Source organism: Lissotriton helveticus, chromosome 2_1, assembly GCF_964261635.1.
Source record: "Lissotriton helveticus chromosome 2_1, aLisHel1.1, whole genome shotgun sequence".
NCBI classification, from domain to species: Eukaryota; Metazoa; Chordata; class Amphibia; order Caudata; family Salamandridae; genus Lissotriton; species Lissotriton helveticus.
Window position 1 is genome coordinate 1,693,927,900 of NC_136059.1, and position 19,571 is coordinate 1,693,947,470.

The 19,571-nt window shown below is 43.8% G+C and overlaps 1 protein-coding gene across 2 annotated transcripts in view; it reads left to right on the forward strand.

Annotated features, from left to right (window-relative positions):
* ECPAS (Ecm29 proteasome adaptor and scaffold) overlaps window positions 1-19,571 on the forward strand; it is a 709,962-nt gene that overhangs the window by 608,923 nt on the left and 81,468 nt on the right. For both annotated transcript variants that reach the window (XM_078676653.1, XM_078676652.1), the window contains exon 43: window positions 4,295-4,338. In XM_078676653.1, the coding sequence (XP_078532779.1) occupies window positions 4,295-4,338 (44 nt within the window). The remainder of the gene's footprint in view (window positions 1-4,294; window positions 4,339-19,571) is intronic.

Below are 19,571 nucleotides of genomic sequence, written 5' to 3' on the forward strand. Positions count from 1 at the left end.
AGCTCACCTTCAACCGGCAAGATGCTGCTTCCAACAGCAAAGACAGGGCCTCTAAGAAGAAGCACATGAAGCATTGTAAGATGTGACTCTTCGACTTCTTAATGTTACTCATGCTCAAGGAGTAGGTCTTCCATTCCGTATTGTTGTTCCCCAATACCATCATAGGCATTATCTTCAGAGCCTATTTTGGTGGTGTTGGACCTTGCACTTCATTTGGTCCTGGCACTGGTAATGGAGTCTCCTGCTCTGTTCCGGGAGCTCTCTAGTCTTGTAATGAGTACTTTGACAGACTGGAAAGGTGTACCAAGATAACAGTGATAGCAGTAATGCAGGCAACCTTCTCCCCCTCACTGGGGTAGAATGTAGTGGCTGTATGACCCTGCGAAAGGCTAGTGCCTGGATACATGCCCTGAGGTACACCTGGAGTGTCCTTCAGGCCTCCTGCTGACAAAATTGCGTAATTTGCCAGCTTGCTCTGCAACGCAGTAGAGATCCTTGAGCTGCCTTTGTTTGTGGTGGAGAACAAAGCTAACCCCTTAACAGGAATTTTGCAGCCTGCATCGTTCACCGTTGAACCTTTGCTCACTCACCTTCAGCAAGGAACGGATGGACCCTATCTTAGTCACATGGACCAAAACCACTCCACTCCCTGTGGTGAATAGCCAGGTCACCTGCCTACTGTGACCCAAAATTCTGTTCTGCACACCCTGCTGCAGAGAGCTCTGTGCTTCGTGTGTCTCCTTTCTCTAAGAAGCATTTTGACCCTTTTCCATCTACTGCTGTAGATAGGAAGTTAAGGTAGTCGGAGAAGAAGGTCTTCTTTTCTATCTTTATAGCGTGATTTGCCTCGTGTTCAGTTACACCTATGTCCTTTGGGAGATGGTGCAAATGGTGGTTCCAAACCTTCTGGGTCATCTTAGCGACCATTTCAAAGAAGTTGTTCGTGATGAGAGAAACACAGTAAAGCAGATCATTCACTTTGGCCTAGACACAGTGGATTTGGTGGTGTGTACCAAGGGCTCTTGCATCGCACGTTACCACCATGCCTGAATCTGTTCCACTGGCTTTTTGGGGGATGTCCAGCAAATATTATGGACGTAACTTTTCAATGGAGCCTGCCTCTAAGGCGAGAAGGCCGATTCAAGCACTGCAGGTTTTGAAGCAAGTGCCAGACTAAGGCTTTTGTGCTAGTGACCTCTGAATGCTAATTTTATCGACAGTACAAAAGGTTCAGGGTATATATTCAGGGTGTGTCCTTTTGGAGGTACCAGCGCTTGTCGCCCATGCAACAGACCAACAAGTTCTTCTGTAGCCACAGGGGTCATGGTGACTCCATATATTGTTAAGGGAAGCAGCAACAGTTCTTCTTTTTTTCTTGTCTGGCGCCTTGCTCAAAACCAGTTTAATCTGCCCTTGAGGGAGCATGTGTAGCCTGTAGGAGGGAGAATGTCCGCTTATTTACCATACTGGTAATCCACCACCATGGACTGTACGATCCTTAATTTAATTAAGTATGGCGATACCCTTCCTGTCCATCTTTGCCACCTCCTAGTCCTCCTGTTTCCTTTGTCATCCTGGAACATCATTCTGGCTTTCTGCAGCATTGTTATTGCCCTTTTGAACAAAGCAGCAATGAAATTGGTCCCAGATAGCCAAATCCTGGATGCTACTTTCACTACTTCCTTGTGGCCAGGAAAGAAAGTGACACTTGTCCCATTCAGGGCCTCTGCATACTGAATGCCTTCCTAAAAAAGGAGAAATTTAAAAACCTTTCAACCACGCAGGTTCTTTTGGATTTGGAGTTATACAGCATCCCAACTGTACTCTCAAACAAACATCTTGATGAACTAAATTCAGTTTCTAATTTGGAAAAGAGCAAAAGCAAGTGTGCCCCTGTCAGAAGGAAGCAAATGCTTCTATTCCAAAAGTTTCTGACTCCAACACAAAGGTGTCATTTGTCAAATGTTACTCGGCTTCATTAAAAAAAAAAATCCCTAAACTAGAAATTCAGTTTGGTGAACATGCAGCACACCATTTATGTGATCTGTATTGTTGCTTCCGATTGGCAGTGCAGTACCCCAATATGAATCATGTCATAACTTGACAGGCTGTATAAATGTTTTTTGCATGCCCACCAGCGGCTGGGCTATTTTGAAGATTGCGAATTTGCAGGTGGATCAAGGTATCCATCAGAACTAACGGTACTGAAGGTACATACTTTTTCTAGTCTCCATCTTCAAGTCATATAAAATGCATCACCTTAAATTACCATTGGATCACCACACCTGGAGAGCAGTCAGTTAGCTGTCCACGGATTCGTAGGTCTCCTTCATAACTTTACCTCGCCGCAAAATACAATCCGAAATACCTCTCCAGTAAGATACTACATTGCTGGATATTTCCTAAACTCCCCTAATAAAAAAATCTACTTCACATCCACAGAACATTATTGAGCTCAAAATGTGGGTGCCACTTTGCCACAAACGTGCTCCCTGTAGAACAAAACTAAACATCCTAAAGATGCACCTAACCTTTGTGCCATCACCTCTTGAACCAGAAAGCTTATAGATTGCATTCACTTTGCAATATTGTACTGTACAATCCCTCTCACACGCTGATGAGTATGTGAGCAAAATGAATTCTTATAGGTGACTCTATGTTCTTTTCTTTTTTACTTTGGAGGATAAGCAGGCCTCAGGCTGGTAGACTGGCACATTTATATCCCCCACCTGCAAAATAGTATTGCAGGTTTCTGAACTACAACCTCTTTGCACTTTCTGCAGTCAAAGGCATTTGCTTAATCCTGCATGCTTCTAGCTGTAAGAAGGTTCAAGGTAAAGGTAAGGATTTTGTGCAGTTTTGTTTAAAACTCCCACCTGTTTTGAGCATATGGTAATGGGTGTAGTGGCCATAGGGTTGCTATGCTGGGACTGTATGATTGGGAGGGTGTCGGGGCTGGACAGGCTATTGGGCTGCTCGGGTAAGCATTACACGCTCCTTCTGTTCCCTAATATTGGGGTGATTTGGGGACCGGCCTGAGCCTCTGCTAGCCCCAGTGGTATTGCCAGGTGCAGATCCGCACCCCATTAATTCTGGCACCGTTATTTTGCGCCCTTTTAGCCTCGGTGCTAGATAATAGTACCATTCAAAATTAGACCTGCTCAACAAGGGGTTGGTGACCTAGTATACATTGATTTCCAACCAAACACCATTTATTCAGGGTATCCACGCCTGTAAGGGATGACAATTCAATTCCTAGATTTTACCTCCTGTCAGATCTCTTCCTACAACACCTGCTGCCTTGCGCCATTCATGTTGTGATACAGTAGAAACCCACAGTCTGTGTCACAAGATTCTAGTTAAACAGTAAAGAATGAGCTATGAACATATACCCAGCGATTTGGCTTTGCTTATCAGGAGTGTTTTTTGATTTTAATTTATGTTTAAGCCAAATACATTTTTAGTCTTCAAAGATTACTGTGACCTACACACATTTTAGCAAGGTATCATGGGTGCATCCTCAATATTATTGTTCCTGTTTAGGACAAAGTATTCGCCATCTTGATTATCTTGTTGGATATGATATGTTCATATTGGGTCATGTAAGGTTTACTTGAGCTATTGATACTTAGTGGGTTTCCACAGAGAATGTTTCTTAATATTGTACAATGATTTTCAGAGGGTTCCAAGGCCTGTGGACCATTCACCACTCATAGTGGCTCAACTCGGTGCTGACAAAGCAATAAGCTCTATACTATGGATAGTTTAATTCTTTGGTAATTCGCAGAAATTTCTATTGAAGCCTATGTTTGATTGCCTATTTCACCAGAACTAAGGCATTATTTCAGTACTCCAAGAAAGTCCTTCATCTAGGACTGTGCTAGGTATCTTCCTAAAATACTATGCATGCTTTTGTAATCGTTATTGTATGGGAGTTTATTAGAAAAATGGATGCCCTATTTGGCTACGTCATTATTAACAACCCCAATGTCTGAAGCATTGCTCGTTGATATTTTGCAACTACTTTACATGTTTGATAAAATCCAGCCATTTGTTTGGAAACTCAGTTATGCAGTTTCTTGCAAGTATTATTACCAGTTTAGCTGTGCAGCTTCTCTTAATGTCACCTTTTTTCGATTACCAACTTGCTGTCTTATATGTAACTTTCCATTTCTGTATGTTGAATTTGTTCTACATTGTGTTGTTTTAAATGTTTTTTTAAATAATTGGCAATGCTTATTTACTAGCTGGCCCTTACTGGTCTGGAATTTACAATTTTTGTTTTCCCCTCTAGGAAGAGCTCCTGAAAGCTATTGCCACTGTAGTTTCGGCAAGCAGGTGAGCAAAAGGGTTATTTTCCTGTAATGTCTAGGATGATTCAAACAGTTGCATTGCATTGGTGTTGTGTAATGCAAAGTTACAACGCGGTATCAACTGTTACACCTCTGATCTCCAGAGATTTGTTTATTGAGCTCCAAAGTACAGGTCTGATCTCTGCTGGTTCTGAATGTTTGTTGTGTAACATTGCATTTTTGTGTTTTCGTCTTAGACTTGTTTCAGATTCCTCACTTTTTGAATATTCCACAGGCATCAGTCTAGATTCGAAAACTTTTCAGCAATACTTCTGCATGCCAGACAGTGGCACCATGCAGCTCTGCACTAAATCCATTCTAAAAATTATATGCACTAGCAATATACGCACCACTCCTGCACACTGACATCAGTTCCTTTCTTTCCATACCTCTAGATATGGATCTGTAGCAGTCCCTCTTTTTTTTTTTTTTAGAACTATTTATCCCAGACATTTTACAGTGTGCAAGCGAAATGTCACCTCTGAAAACAACAGTTTTAAACCTTTTAAGGACTGTTGCAAGCAAATGTCTGTAACAGATCGTCTTCAGGTTTGCTTGTGATGCTGGGGTCGAGTCACAACTCTAAGGTCTGTAGTGATTGTGTGTAGATGAACCTGAAGGCCATATGAAACTTCGAAGTGAAACTTTGTCATTGAGCACCAGAAGAGTCTTAGGCCCGTTCCCTGTCCCGTAAGTGACAGGGGTAGATCCTGAGTTGATCTTCGCACACTTCAAATCTTCGAGTATATCAAACAAATGGGGGTTTGGGGATTATTAGTATACTCAAATAATGGCTGATGGTTTCCTGGACCTAAAATGGCGGCACGTCGCCAGATCTCTGCTTTCCCTCATTACTGTCGCCGCACACTAGATTGGCGCTCAGTCTAACTAATGCCTTTGTGAATGTGACTCACACCCAGGACCAGCCCAACTATCACTGCAATCGGCTTGCTGCCTGACCCTAAGATGGAGGCATTATGTGGACATTGTGATGGCCTCCCAATGCCTGACCTTAAAATGGCGGCGTAGTAAATCCACAGGACTAGCCACACTCTGGCTAGCCTTTGAAATCAAAGGATGTAGGTGCGAGACTATTGTCACGACCGGAACCTAGCGCACTGCTGGGGTGAATCTATTTCACACTTCTTAATGTTTAAACAACGTTTAGACTTTTTGTTCATGCAATAATAACACTTAACAAATTGTCTTTGGCTTATCATTGATTCTGTAATTTTCTTTTTGTTGAAGATATTTATCTCCTATTATGTTTTGTATTTACAAATTTTCCATAGAACAAGTCATTTCTTCATGACTACATATACATAATATTTTCATCAATTATACATATATAATAATAGTTTGACTTTCAGCATGAAAATAAATCATAGCGGCGATTGTGGATAGTTGGCCCGATGCATTTCGGGACATGAGGTCCCTTCCTCAGGGGCCGCTGTAAATGAAATGATGTAAAGAATAATCATTGCACATTACTGTATCTCAGGTCATATTCACATTACTTAAATTCTTATGCATTCAAAGTTATAGGCCAACTGCAAAGGTTCTGAGACACACCTATGGCGGCATGCATCGGAAATAGTATTGACAATCATGGTCTAGTGTTTTATATCTACCAGTAGGTGTATATACAGAATAAAGAGGCTCAGAAGTGAAACAGTGCTCAACCCAAGTAAATAACGGTGTTACATAAGTCAAAAACGCAAGATAAACTTCCATGTTTGTGTGCTCAAAACTTAAACGGGTATGCATTCAAGTGAAGGTTAAAAGTGAAATGAAAAGTTGCGTATTTGCGTTCGGTGAGTGAGCTTATAACTTGCATCCGAGTAGTACGTGTGCCGCTATAAAAGCCAAAGAGATGGCTGACTTCAACATGCGTAACCTCAAATTCATGCGTTACATACGACAGAAGCTGACCTTTACAAACCCATGCAGCGTGGACAAACCATGAATGAATTCACCGAATGATCTGTAAACAGAAAAACTATCAAGAACCGAGAAGCGTAATGAATGTTACTACCCGTAAACCATCTGGATCTGTTTGCATACAAATTCTCATATCTGCAAGAAGTGAAATGAAAACCAGGTCATTACTCTCTACTACGTGAAATCTGTGTGCCGATAGAACATACACGTAAATAAAACCGACGCTCACCTTCGTTCGAAAACTGTTGTTAGTAGTGTACCGGTTACCGCTAAACCCGCTAACTCACTGTATTCATCGAGCGTAGGTTGAACACCCACAAGCTTAAAAAGGTCTGAGTTCTCGAAAAGGGTACTAGAGATACACGACGGATGTGCTACGACAGTGCTGATGCAAAGTACACGGCGGCCATCTTCGTGTGGTGGTGCTCATATAAATTGTTATTGTTAATGTCGGTTTATATAGCGCCAAATCACCGACAGGTCTCAGGGCGCTTTTGACCGCAATGACATAACAGCCCAGGCAGCAACAGGAGGCGTTGGATCTATACTGAGCTCAACGCTGTTCTAAATAAAGTTGTCTTCAGGGCTTTCCTGAAGCGAAGCAGGTTTCCTTCCTTGCGAAGGGCTTCAGGCAGCTCATTCCACATTTTGGGCAGTAGGACCGGAAAGGATCTCCCTCCTTTTGTGGCTAGCCTGAACCGAGGACATACAAGCAACTGAGCCTCGGAGGACCTTAGGCTTCTTTCGGGCCTGTAGATGACTAGTCTTTCCTTGATATAGGAAGGGGCTTGCCCGTAGATAGCCTTGTGGGCTATACAGAGACTTTTAAAAGCCGACCTTTGCGTCACTGGTAACCAGTGAAGACTCAGCAACAGCGGGGATGCATGTGATCTCCTTGGAAGTCTGAAGATTAGTCTTGCCGTATCATTTAAGACTACCTGCAGTCTGTTTGTTAAGGCTTTAGGTAAGCCCAGGTAGAGCGCCTTTCCGTAGTCCAGCATCGACAGTATGGTGGCAGAAATAAAGTTACGCGACTAGCAGCTAAAACATAGACAGAAGAGAAGGTGGAATAAACCTATACTGAACCAACTAAAAACATAAATATGTTTAGTACTGTAACACAGTACTCCGCGATAACTGCATGTAGACAGTGACATTTCTACGTGCACTTTAAACTCTATATTTGTCTGTAATATAACCATTACATAGCCTATACACAGTATAGCAATGTAGATTGCTCAGTTGGTCGTGAGGGTAAATATACACAATCATAATTAGCTTAGATTCTGGACCCCGTCCTGTAACTGTGCCTTATTTCAAGGATAAGACTACTTCCTAAAGACATTTGAGACCTAACGTGTTGATGTAAGATTAATAGAGCACTTGTGACTCTATTATAAAAAGCAGCTCAAGTCAATTTTAGCATTCAAGCCTAAAGGTTCCATGGTTTGATATTTTTTGATTAAGATTACCTCACGTTGAGATAAGTGTTGGCTGGAATCCCTTCCCTCTTTGCTTTCTATTTTTTCAATCACCATAAATCTGACTTGGGAGATGTTATTTTGGTGGTTAAGCCAGTGTACTACGAGGTTGGAGTTAGTGTTTTTGGTCCTTATCATACTTTTAAGTTCTCCTATTCTTATTTTGATTTTCCTTTCTGTTTTCCCTATGTACATGAGCCCACAGGGACATTTGATACTGTAGATGACAAAACTCGAATTACAGTTCGTTGTGAAGCGCAATTTGTTTTTTTTCTCCAGTTCTAGGATGGGTTAAAAAGTTTTGCTGCATCACATTATTGCAGTGAGTGCAATTGTTGCATTTCCTCATCCCTCTGTGTTGGGTGTTATCAATCGGTTTGGTGCTAGTCGGCTGTTCCTTCAGATTTACTATCTGACCAGACATTTACCATTCCTGCTGTTTCACCAAAACTGCAAGACATGGTCACAAATTTGTGCCAAACACAATACGCCAGTAGAACTAATATATTATCTGTCGCCCAGTTTATGGATGCTCTCAAGAACCATAATTCTTAATATTTCTTTCACCTCATCCTTCCATCTTACATTACTCTTAAAACACAAGTAGATATCTTTAAAGCAAATTTAGAATACATTTAACTTGAGATTATATACTATTAAATTAATACTTTAAGCAAGTGAGTAGCTACATACGTGGTTCTATCAGTGTGTAAGAAGCTGTTTAAGTGTGAGTATGGATGTATAAATGGGTATATCGGTAGCTTTATTTGAGTGTGACTGGTTGTGTGAGTGGGTGAGTGGATATGTGAGTGAGTGTATTCGTGCCTGTGTGGGTATGCCATTGGATGTGCAAGTCGCTGTGTTGGCGTGTGACTGGGTATGTTATTGACTGTATGGGTGTCTAAATGTGTATGTAAATGGCCGTATGGATTGGTAACTGGCTCTGTTAGTGGGTGTTTGTATGTGTAACAGTGTGGTCAAGTGGCTATATTAGTGGTGGATACATAAGTGCTGTGTGGGTGTATTGTATGTGTTAGTGCCTCTGTCGCTGTCTGAGTGTGTGAGTGGCTGTATAGTTTTCCAAACAGGTATGAGTGTCTATATTAGTAGGTGACTATAAGTGCATATGTAACTGACTGAGTGCTGGGTATATGAATAGTTTTATGGGTGTGCAACTGAGTGTGTCAGTCATTGTCTGGCTGTATGAGTGATGGGTACATAAGTGGTCTTGTGGGAGTGTAACTGGGTGTGTAAGTACCAGCCTGACTGTGTGGGATGTGGTGGTCCCCAGGCCCTGGGGGCGGGGAGGATCCCTGAGGCCCCCAATACATATTCCTTATGGCGTCAGGGAGGTGGTGGTCCATGGGGCCGGAGGGGGGGTCCAAGAGACCCTCCCCTTTTAAAATGAATAAGCCTCAGTGAGGTGGTGGTCCCTGGGGCATTAATAAGACCCCTCCGCTTTAATGGCAACATGCTGCTGAGACCTGGCCCACCTGTGGGCCGGTTACTAATGTAGCGTGGTAGTCTGCGCTTTTTTTGTTTGCTTTTTTTGGCGGATTCCACAGATCCAAAACAATTTGTGCCGAAAATGACAAAAAATGCTTTTTGGGCTCAGATGGGTGCCTCTTTTCCTTTTCTTCTTTTTTTTTTTTAAAGGTTTTTTTCTGGGACACGGCCTTTGCATCCCTAAATAAACAAATTTGGATTTCGGTTAATATCTCCTAATCTACTGAACAGATTTACACCAAATTACAAAAAGGCACTACCCTGAACCTACATGTCCCTTCCTGCCAAATTCGGTGTAATTCCGTTCAGCAGTTCGGGCTGTAGCGGTGTCTAAAGGTCCTATGAGAATTAACATGGGAAACTGATGTTTTTTACCTCCTTTTTCTCGGCCCCCGCCTGAAGATCACCCCGAAACTTTCCATGCGCCACAAGAATCATCGGAGCACTTTTTTGGGAAAACTTTGTGATGATTTGTCAAATGACGCCAAAGAAATAGTCAAGTCAATAAATGCTTTTCCTTTGGAAACTTGGTCCTAACTGTAACTACTTACTGGCAACGGTCAGTAGGTAATAAATATACATATACAATATTACTGTATTCTTTTTGCGCATTAGGCAGTATTCTCTTAATCTGCTCCATTCCCAGCTGGGTCCTGAGCTTAGTTCCGGATTGAAATTTGCCTCTAGATTAGATTTTCCAAGCTTTTTTAGATGCCTCATTTTGCACTCTGTCACCTATTACTATGTTACACCACCTTTCACTGATTTACCTATTTCACTGCACAGTACTTTGGTTTCATGAGAGCGAGTATTTTAGACATTGAAATTGGCTCCACAGTCAGTGTTGTTTTCTTTAATTACCATCTTTTTGCCTTGTTGTTAATATTCTCTCATCTCTCACTTAATGATTTACACTAGTTCCACTGCACGCTTCATGTCGCGCTGCCGCACTTGCAGTTCGCCCCTCACCACTGCTTTGGCCCTTTCGGACATGTTTGGAAGGCTTATGTGGTTTTATTACTTGTCTGCCTCCCACGTTAGCCCATTAGCGGGTTCCCTAACAGTTTCGTGCAGGCGATTATATTAATTTTATGCCATCGGTGTAAAATAAGGCGGTTATTTGGCCTTTTGTTCTACAATGTCCCTAGTTTGCATATGCATTTCACCTTCTCTATTCTCCCCGTCTTTCCTGAGTGCATTACTCACATGCAGCAAACCAGGCAGACAGCGCGCGCTTCAATTTTAGTTTTGAAGTTTCTTACTCTTCTTTCTCTTTGTTCGTATCCACTCTGCCCCGCCTCTCTGAGTCTTTCCTCTTCTTTCTTCTTTTCTGGCATGCTCCACAACATGTTGTCATTGGTAACTCTACCAAGACCTGGGGCAGTGACGTGATTGCATGAATCATTTTTTTTTTTTTTTTTGGTCTTCATCTCCACCATGGTTGTAATCTGCTAAACCTCTGAACAAGGAAGGAAGGCATATCGTGGTGCTGGCATGCAAACGGTGAATGAAGCTGCCATGACCCTACAGCTATGTCATTCGCCATGCCGATCCTGGCACCTTGTTACTTATTAGACAGGTACTAAGCATAAGCCAGTTACCACCATTGCTTATATCCACCGGTACGCCAAGAGAAAAAGACGAAGTTGTTTAGCAGGGAGAATATATCATGGCTTCGTAATCATCGGACCTGGGGGGGGGGGGAACCAGTACGACTAGTGGGACCAATCAAGTAGATGCCAAAAAGCTCTTTTATCTGGTTTCCCAGCCCTGGTGAGATCTAATTTTGATATTTGGAGCATTGAGGTACACCAGTCATGTAAAGAAGGAGGAGAAGCCTCTTTCCATCGCTTGCAGATTTCTCTTCGGGCCACCAAGATAGAGTAAAACAAGAGGTTTCTGGCAGGACTTCGCTTCTGATCCACTACACCGAAGATTACTAGCCGAAGGTCTATAACCACTGTAAAGCCAATGGAAGATGTAAGTTTGTTGCTAATTAAATCCCAGAAAGACGTCAGGTGTGGACAATCCTAGAACATGTGCGCATCAGAGGCCGCCACTAGACCACACCGGGCGCATGCCACCGGGTCCCCTGTTGAAAATTTAGACAACTTCTGAGGAGAGTAGTAAGCCCTGTGGAGGGTAAAAACATGGTTCCTGCGGAGCCAGGCTGGTTTGACTAGATCCCACAAGACATTACAGGACATTAGCCATAGATCGTTCAAGTTCAGGGAAGGCAACAAGGAACCCCACAGTAGGTCTGGGAGATGGAATTCCCCATCGATCTCTTCCAAGATTAGGTTGTACCATAGGGAAACTTCCTTAGATACTAATGGTTTATCAAGCAAAAAAGATTCCAGTTGGCTGCCTCCCCCTAGAGGCGTGTTATAATAACGGGGGGGGGGGTTCTAGCTGACTGTGATTGAGCCCAACTTGATATTTGTAGATACTTCAATCTGGAGAAGTTAGGGCCCACCTTGCTCGCTAGATGTTCCCAGGAAAGCATAGTCCCTTCCACAAACAGGTCACCCCATGTTGAGATTCCGGCGTCTTTTAGTGGGATTACCAGTACATCGTTTACCCAACCAGAAGCAGCAGGGAGATCCCATATAGGAGATCTATTCGAGTAATATCCTAGTTTGGTTGCAGCTCTGAGATTGAACCAAGTTCTTGCTAGGCCCTGCAGCACCTTCAATTTAACCTTTTTGAAAAATTTAGGGTCACCAAACTTGAAAAGAAAACCCGACTGCCCAACTCCTTCACCCTGTAGTAAAGCCGAAAACATTGTCCCTATGCCTTGGTCTGATGGGATTTTTAGCAACATACGTGCGTGTGTCATCTGAAAAGCCCACGCATATATCTGAAGGTCAGGACCAGCCAAACCGCCTTTCTCCCTACGCCGCCTTATTTTCTTCCAAGCTATTCTTACGCTTTTGTTTTTCCAAATGAATGAAGAGATGTCACTCTGCAACTTCGCCATCAGTGATGTGTCAAAATAAAGTGGTATGGTATTAAAAATAAAAGTCAACTTAGGTAGAATGGACATTTTCACTAAATTTGCACGACCCAGAACTGTCAGAGGGAGATGTCCCCAAGACCCCATTAACTTCCGGCAATCTTTAGCAACTATAGCAAAGTAGGTGGGAGCAATCAGGTTGATATCTTTAACGATTCTTAAACCAAGATATCTCAAATTCCTACTTAGTTGCTCGTTAAAACCTGTTACATCGCTATTCCATGCCATAATTTCAGTTTTGGAGGCATTTACCTCGTACCCTGAGATTTTCCCAAATTCCAGGGCTAGGTTTATAGCTGCCGGGAACGCGGTGCTGATCTCTGACGTCATCATCATGATGTCGTCTGCATACAGGGACACCTTTTTTTCCCAATCTCTGTATTTAAAAGGCTTGATGTTGTTGTCCTCCCGAATTTTTGGAGCAAACGGCTCTATATAAAGTTCGAAAAGCAGAGGGGATAAAGGGCAACCCTGCCGTGTACCCCTTGTAATAGTAAATGGTTCAGACAGACCCCTGACAGATGCGGATGGATTATGGTATAGGAGTTCCACCGCTCTGCGGAAAGCCCCACCCACGCCGAATTTTTCCAAGGCCCCCGACAGGTACAACCAATTGACCCTGTCAAAGGCCTTGGTGGCATCCAGCGTGAGGATAGCCAAAGGCATAGAAGAACTTGTCACCATGTCGATTGCTCCTATAAGGTCATACGTCAGCTCAAAGAGCTGGCGACCCTTAACAAAGCCCTTCTGATTGGAATGCAGGACTGCAGGAGCAACCTGGCCCAGCCTCTTGGCCAGGAGGGACGCAAAGATTTTGTAATCGACGTTGAGAATTGATATGGGGCGGTATGAACCGCAGTCAGTGGTAACCTTGCCTGGTTTCAGAATAAGTGTGATGGATGCGTTATTCCAGGAGATTGGAGGTAAAACTCCTTCCTGCAGAATTTGATTGAATAATACAGCAAGGAAGGGAGCAATTTTACCCGCAAGGTGCTTATATATCTCGTCCGGCAAGCCGTCGGGCCCCGCCGCCTTACCCCCCTTGCTACTTTGAATCGCAATCACCACCTCTTCTTCCGTGATCGTCTTGTCTAGGGATGCACTTTGTTCTGGGGATAGCGATGGTAATGAAATACAATTCAGCCACTCTTTTATATTTTCGACAGAGATATTCTTGTCCTCCCGATAAATATTCTGGAAAAAATCTTTAAAGGCCAATCTTATTTCTAAATCCGAAGATACGGTCCCGGCGCTAGTTGTTATGGAATCAATGTTATTACGTGTCCGATCGGTTCTGGACTTCCAGGCAAGCAGTTTGCCTGCCCCTTCTCCAAATTCAAAATAAGCTAGTTTACTAGCTTCCCATTTCTGGAGGATGCGCTGATTAAGCACAGAAGCCAGTTGCCCTTTAAGTTCCAGCAGCTTCTCCTGCTTAGCCAATGTAGTAGGATTGGAAACATTACTGCAGGCCTCTAGTTCGGTTTGCATCAGTGACAGGTTGGCCTCTATAGATGCAACTTCTTGGGTGTACTGCCTCCTGCGGAATACAGTTTTATTCTTGATGACCCCTCGCAGGGAACACTTAAAGGCGTCCCATACAGTACGATATTGATTCGCAAAAATTCTTGTGCTTCTGATCTAATACAAAAGAGATCATCCGACGATGTAAGAAGGGACCGATCAAAAGACCATGACCTGGCCGGGGATTGGATCAAACTGACAAGATCTAAAGAAGCTGCGGAGTGGTCCGACAGGTGCGATGGTAAGTAAGTGACATTTTTTACCGAATCGAGCAAAGCTCTACTTATTAGAAAAAAATCAATCCTGGATCGGTGGTGATACTTAAAATTCCGGAAAGAAAAACCGATTTTGTGACCCGCCCTTACTCTCCAGATGTCTATAAATCCGTATTGACACATACAGTTAAGTAGGAAAGCTCTGGACTTAGACAACGTTTGTTGTCGACTAGACGGAGTCTTATCTAGTAAGGGGTCAAACACGATGTTAAAATCCCCTGCTATTATGACTGGTTCTGAGAAGTGCAAAAGTTCGAAAAATAGTGATTCTAAGGCAGAGGGGATCTTCCCGATTAGGCCCATAATATCCAGCTATAGTTAAACGTGAGCCACCTATATCCATGGTGGCAATTGCCCACCTGCCTGCGGAGTCTACCTCCTGTGGAATGAGTCTTGTGGTGATTGTTTTTTTAAAAAGAATAGTCACTCCCCTAGTAGTGATTGATTGGGAGGTAGAAACAGACAGATCTATCCATCTGTTTTTTTTTTTACCAGATCAAGCAGCTCAGCCTCAACTAGATGTGTCTCCTGAAGTATAATGACCTGCGCATCAGAATCCCGTAAGTATTGTAAAATCCTATTTGCTCTAGGTTTGGTGCGCAGGCCACTAATATTCCAGGAGAGAATCCTAAGATTACTCATGGCTAGTATGACTGGTACGGCTGGATACTGAAGGCATGCAGTCCTTAACCACTATCTGAAATACGATCCTTGTCCAAACTTTAGAAATGGTAATAAAATTGTCAACAACCAGATCAGAAATGAGGAACATTTTATGCTTTTTTCCCCAACCCCAGTGAACCCCGCCCCCCCACCCTTGAGGAACCCTTGTACTATCTAACCGGAACATGACTTAATTTGTGGTACCCCTGACCCATTCTGAGCCCCTACAAAGCGTTTTAACTATAAAGTTGAGAACTAGATAATATTACCATTATAGTTTTATCTGCTGTAACCCCACACGAAATCTGATCAGATCCCTCGAGGTATGTATTGTATTGTATGTATTGATGATTTGTAAAGCGCGTTGGCTACCCAGGGGCGTCCCAGCGCTATAGAAAAGAGTGAGTTGGGCTGGAGAGGCTGGAGTAAGAGAAGCTGAGTGAAAAGTTAGATTGGAATTTTGCTGAAGAGCCAAGTTTTTAATAGTTTACGGAAGGTGAGAAGGTTAGGTTCTGATCTGATAGGGAGGGGAAGGGAGTTCCAGATCCTAGCCAGGTTGTAAGAAAGCGAGCGGCCTCCACATCTGGCCTTCCTAATGCGTGGTACTGAGGCGAGGTGGGAGGTCGTAGACCTGAGTGGGCGGGAGGGTAGATAGGCTTTCATCAGGGGGGAGTTAATAGAGGGGCCTGTACCCCAGTAGGATCGGTGTGCGATGCACATGCTCTTAAATTCAATTCTGGATCTCACCGGGAGCCAGTGAAGATCCTTCAGTCTGGCTCTGACTGAAGTTCGGCGGGGGATATCCAGGAGGATTCTTGCCGCACAGTTTTGAATGACCTGGAGTCTGTTAAGTGTAGATTGTGGGGCCCCCAGATATAGGGCGTTTCCACAATCGAGACGGGAGAGGATCAGGCCTTGAACCATAATCCGTCTTGAATGGAACGGAAGGAGGGGAAGGAGGGGTACAAGGTAGCTACCATTGTGATCTTCACCTCTATTCTTTATTTTTTTCCCTCACATATTCACCCTCCCCTTTATTTATTTATGTTTTTATTTTGTGCGAGAAGCTCCTTCCCTCTTACTTGTTTGTTGTATTATTCATCTGCTTAATTTTCATTTTTTATTTATATATACATGTTTGTTACGTTTTTTTTAATTTGTTTTTTTTTTACCTTCTTTTTTTAATTTTTTTTTTAGAGATTTTACATATCACCATATGAAAGAAGAAAGGGAAAGGACACGAAGGAGTAAGGAGACGGAGCAACTGGGAAAGTCAGGGAAAGTCAAAGATTGTAGAACCCTAACCTCTTTACCTTAAAAAAAAAAAAAAATTCATGCTCTCACCCGGCACCCCCCTTGGCCCCACCAAAAGTCATCAGCTCGTCTGCAGCCTGAACTGAGCGAATGTTAAACATTTTATTGTTAAACATAATCTTCAGAGCTGCTGGAAAACTCAGCTGCACTGTCGCACCTAGTTTCCTAAAAGCCTCCATCCTCCTGCCCAATTCCCATTGCCTATCTAAAGTAGCCCTTGATAGATCAGACCTTATTTGAAAAGTGAAGCCTACTCCTGATAGAGATTTTTGCTTGAGAGCTAGGTTAAGGATGTGGTCCTTTAATGAATAGGTGTGAAAGTTCACTATGATCTTTCGTGGCTTAGTCCTCTGTGGGCTCCGCCTTAAGGGGTCCCTATGTAACCGCTGGATGTCAATAGCTAACTCCTCTTCAGAGTGATCTAAATTGGGAGACTTCTTTAGAAGTTGAATGATGTAAGCCTTGATGTCTGAACCTTCACTGCCTTCTGGCACGTTCAAAATGCGAATATTTTTTCTCCTCGCATTGTTTTCCAAGATCTCCATTCTGTCCGCCAGAGCAGTGTCCTCCCTTTTTAATTTGACAATTTCCTCCTTAGCATTATCCAATTCAAGAGACATCCCCACAACTGTTTCTTCCAGCACTCCAGTTCTTGAAAAAAGACCGTCTATCTTACTGTCTAAAGACTCACAATAAGATCTGATCTCTCTCTGGATTATCGTTGACTCTTCAAACCCCCTTTTAATGTCAGCTGACAAATTGGAGAACATAAGCAATATTGAAGAAACAGAGATCTGGAGGCATACTAGCGGTGGAGGCAAAGGGGGTAGAAGAGGTATCGCAGGTGGAAGAGGAATTGGAAACAGTTTGCTGCGAGATATTTAGATTTACATTTGAGTGCCCCTCTCGACTTTGACAACCCAAATCGTGTGGCTCAGGGTCCGTGTCGTCTACATGGCATACATGCTCACCCAGATGACTGCGCTCCTCTACTTCAACGGAACTGCTTGGTGTGCCAGAAATTGCTGCCTCACCCCTTGATGCCGTACTAAGCTCCGAAGGAGATGCGGCAGGGGAACCACTAACACTGATATTGATATTGACACTTGATTCTACAAATGGTCTAGTAGGTGAAGTAATATCCAATGTAGAATTGACATTTATCGGAGGAGGGCTAGTGGATGTACCCCCCGCCCCAGGTTGAAGTTCGTTGCAAGCCTCCTCCATATTAACAGATGTAGAATCAACCGAGTCCAAACAGCCGGACTGAACCGTAATCGTGGATAGGCCTGGAGGGGTAGACACTGAAGGGGGTTAGCTCTGAACCAAATCCAACACCTGAGGAATAACCTTGAAATAAGAGCGCAGAGATGGCTTTATCCTAGAGCTGGAATCAAGGACCGACTTAGCTGACTTAGCTAATTTTATAGACTTTTTTGCGCGTTTAGCTTTCACCTCAGTAGAAAGATATGAAGAAGTTTTAGAGGGTGACTTAGAAGGTGTTTTAGAGGGCGTTTTAGTGGTATTGGTCGCTTTGGTCAGCTCGTAACCCCCCCTCAGCACTGCCCTGGGTCGTTTCCCCAGACTCCAGCCTAAGTAGTGTCTGTACTCCCAAACCGGGGGGTCCACTCCTGTCCTCCTTCTTCTTACTGGATTTACCCCCCTTGCTTTGGTTTTTGCTGCCTCTATTGCCTCTACAGCCCCTGCTAGCTATCACCGGCTGTAGGTTAGAGGGGATTTCAATTGGATAAAGGCTGGAGCTTCTGAGGGTGGTTGCTCGTGGGGTGATTAATATACTACGCCCCCCCTGCTCTGCGCTGGAACCCGGTCCTGAGTCAGGCAGCCCCTCTACAGGCGTCTGGAACAGCTTGCTATCAGCTGACCCCCCCCCCTTAGCTTCCCCTTCACCTCCTTTGTTGGAATCACAGATGTCGCAGAAGCTGCTGCTATGGCTGCTGTAGAGGCTAGGGCATCTGCTGCTGTGTCGGCCTCCTCAGTCTCAGCCAGCGGCCCCTCCTTCCTCACGAGCACGCTGGGCCGAAGGTCTCTACGGAGACACCGCAGGCGTCTCCCTCGGCGGAGCTCCAGGGCGGCCTGATGTCACGGCCTCAGACCTGACGGCAGCGGCAATGTCGGCTCAGTCGAACAAAGCACCTGAATTGCCGGGATTCGGAGGGTCCCCGAACCAAGCTGGAGCATGCCCCTCTCCAAACACATAGATAGGGAAAAAAGACCGCGGTCGCGGTCCGGTCTGTGATAAAAAAGCTTCAGTCATTTTTCTGAAACTCCCGAAACAGCAGGACGGAGCCAAACGGAGTAAGCAGAGTGGTGGAGTTACTCAGAATTCTCACGCCGGTGTCCTCGTTCTCTCATGGTAGTCAGAAGCGTAACGCTCCGCTAGGGCTCAGAGCGGAGTACCGCGGCAGCTAGCCTGCTGCCGCCATGTTCCCCACCATGAATCATTTTTTTGTGCAGTAAATTTACAGTAAACCAACTTGCACTGTCATTGTCAGTTTTCACCGATACCGTAATGCACTTGCATTTCGTGATTTTACAACGTATTGCAGCACATGTACCTATCTGCCTATATAAGCTGGTACTTGCATGTAGCGTGTTCATGTGATCAAGGCCGCAGGTCGGCGGCCAAAACACGTTATATGGACCTGTTTATGCTGTGAATAAACTCACCATTTCAACTGCTGCTGTGGTCTGTGCCCGTGTGTTCTTTTGCTGCCTGCAACCACTGTGGGACATTCTGTATATGTATATGTATATGTATATATGTATATGTATATGTATATGTATGTATATATATATATATATATATATATATATATATATATATATATATATATATATCCTAATGGCAAACACTGAGGCTGGAATATGATATTAAGGGTCAGGGTAGAGGTATCTTGAGTCCATAGGATCGATGGAGGGGTCTGTGAGGGACCACTCATGTGCAAGAATTTGCCCAAAAACGCAGTTTCACAGCGTGCACTGTAGCCCCGTGTGAATCTGCGACGGATCCGTGGATCCAGACCCCAATTTCTTTTTTTAAATACACCCACTCACAGACCCATTCAAATGCTCTCTCACTCACACACCAATTCACACATTCATACATCCACTTACACAGCCACTCACACTCATTCATACACTCACACAACCATTCAGTTAACTGTGTTTGATCTCACTCCTGAAGTTGTGGCTGTCATTGTGGCTGCTAGGTGTCATATGTCTAATATGGTGCTGGATTAAATTTATACCCTGGTGTGGCACCCACAAGTCCGATCCACTACAGGCCAAGTTGTCTGATACTTTTTATTTTTTTAGTTTCTGGCCCAGCAGGGACTTGCAGTGGGCACTGTTAAAGACTTATCGGTCCTACATTTTTTTTTACTTTCACAGGACCAGCCACCAGGCGTCCTTTTTCAAATCCCCATTGTGATGAAATTTAGAAAAGGGTCGCTCGTATGTTTCCCCCAAGCCCTTTACGATG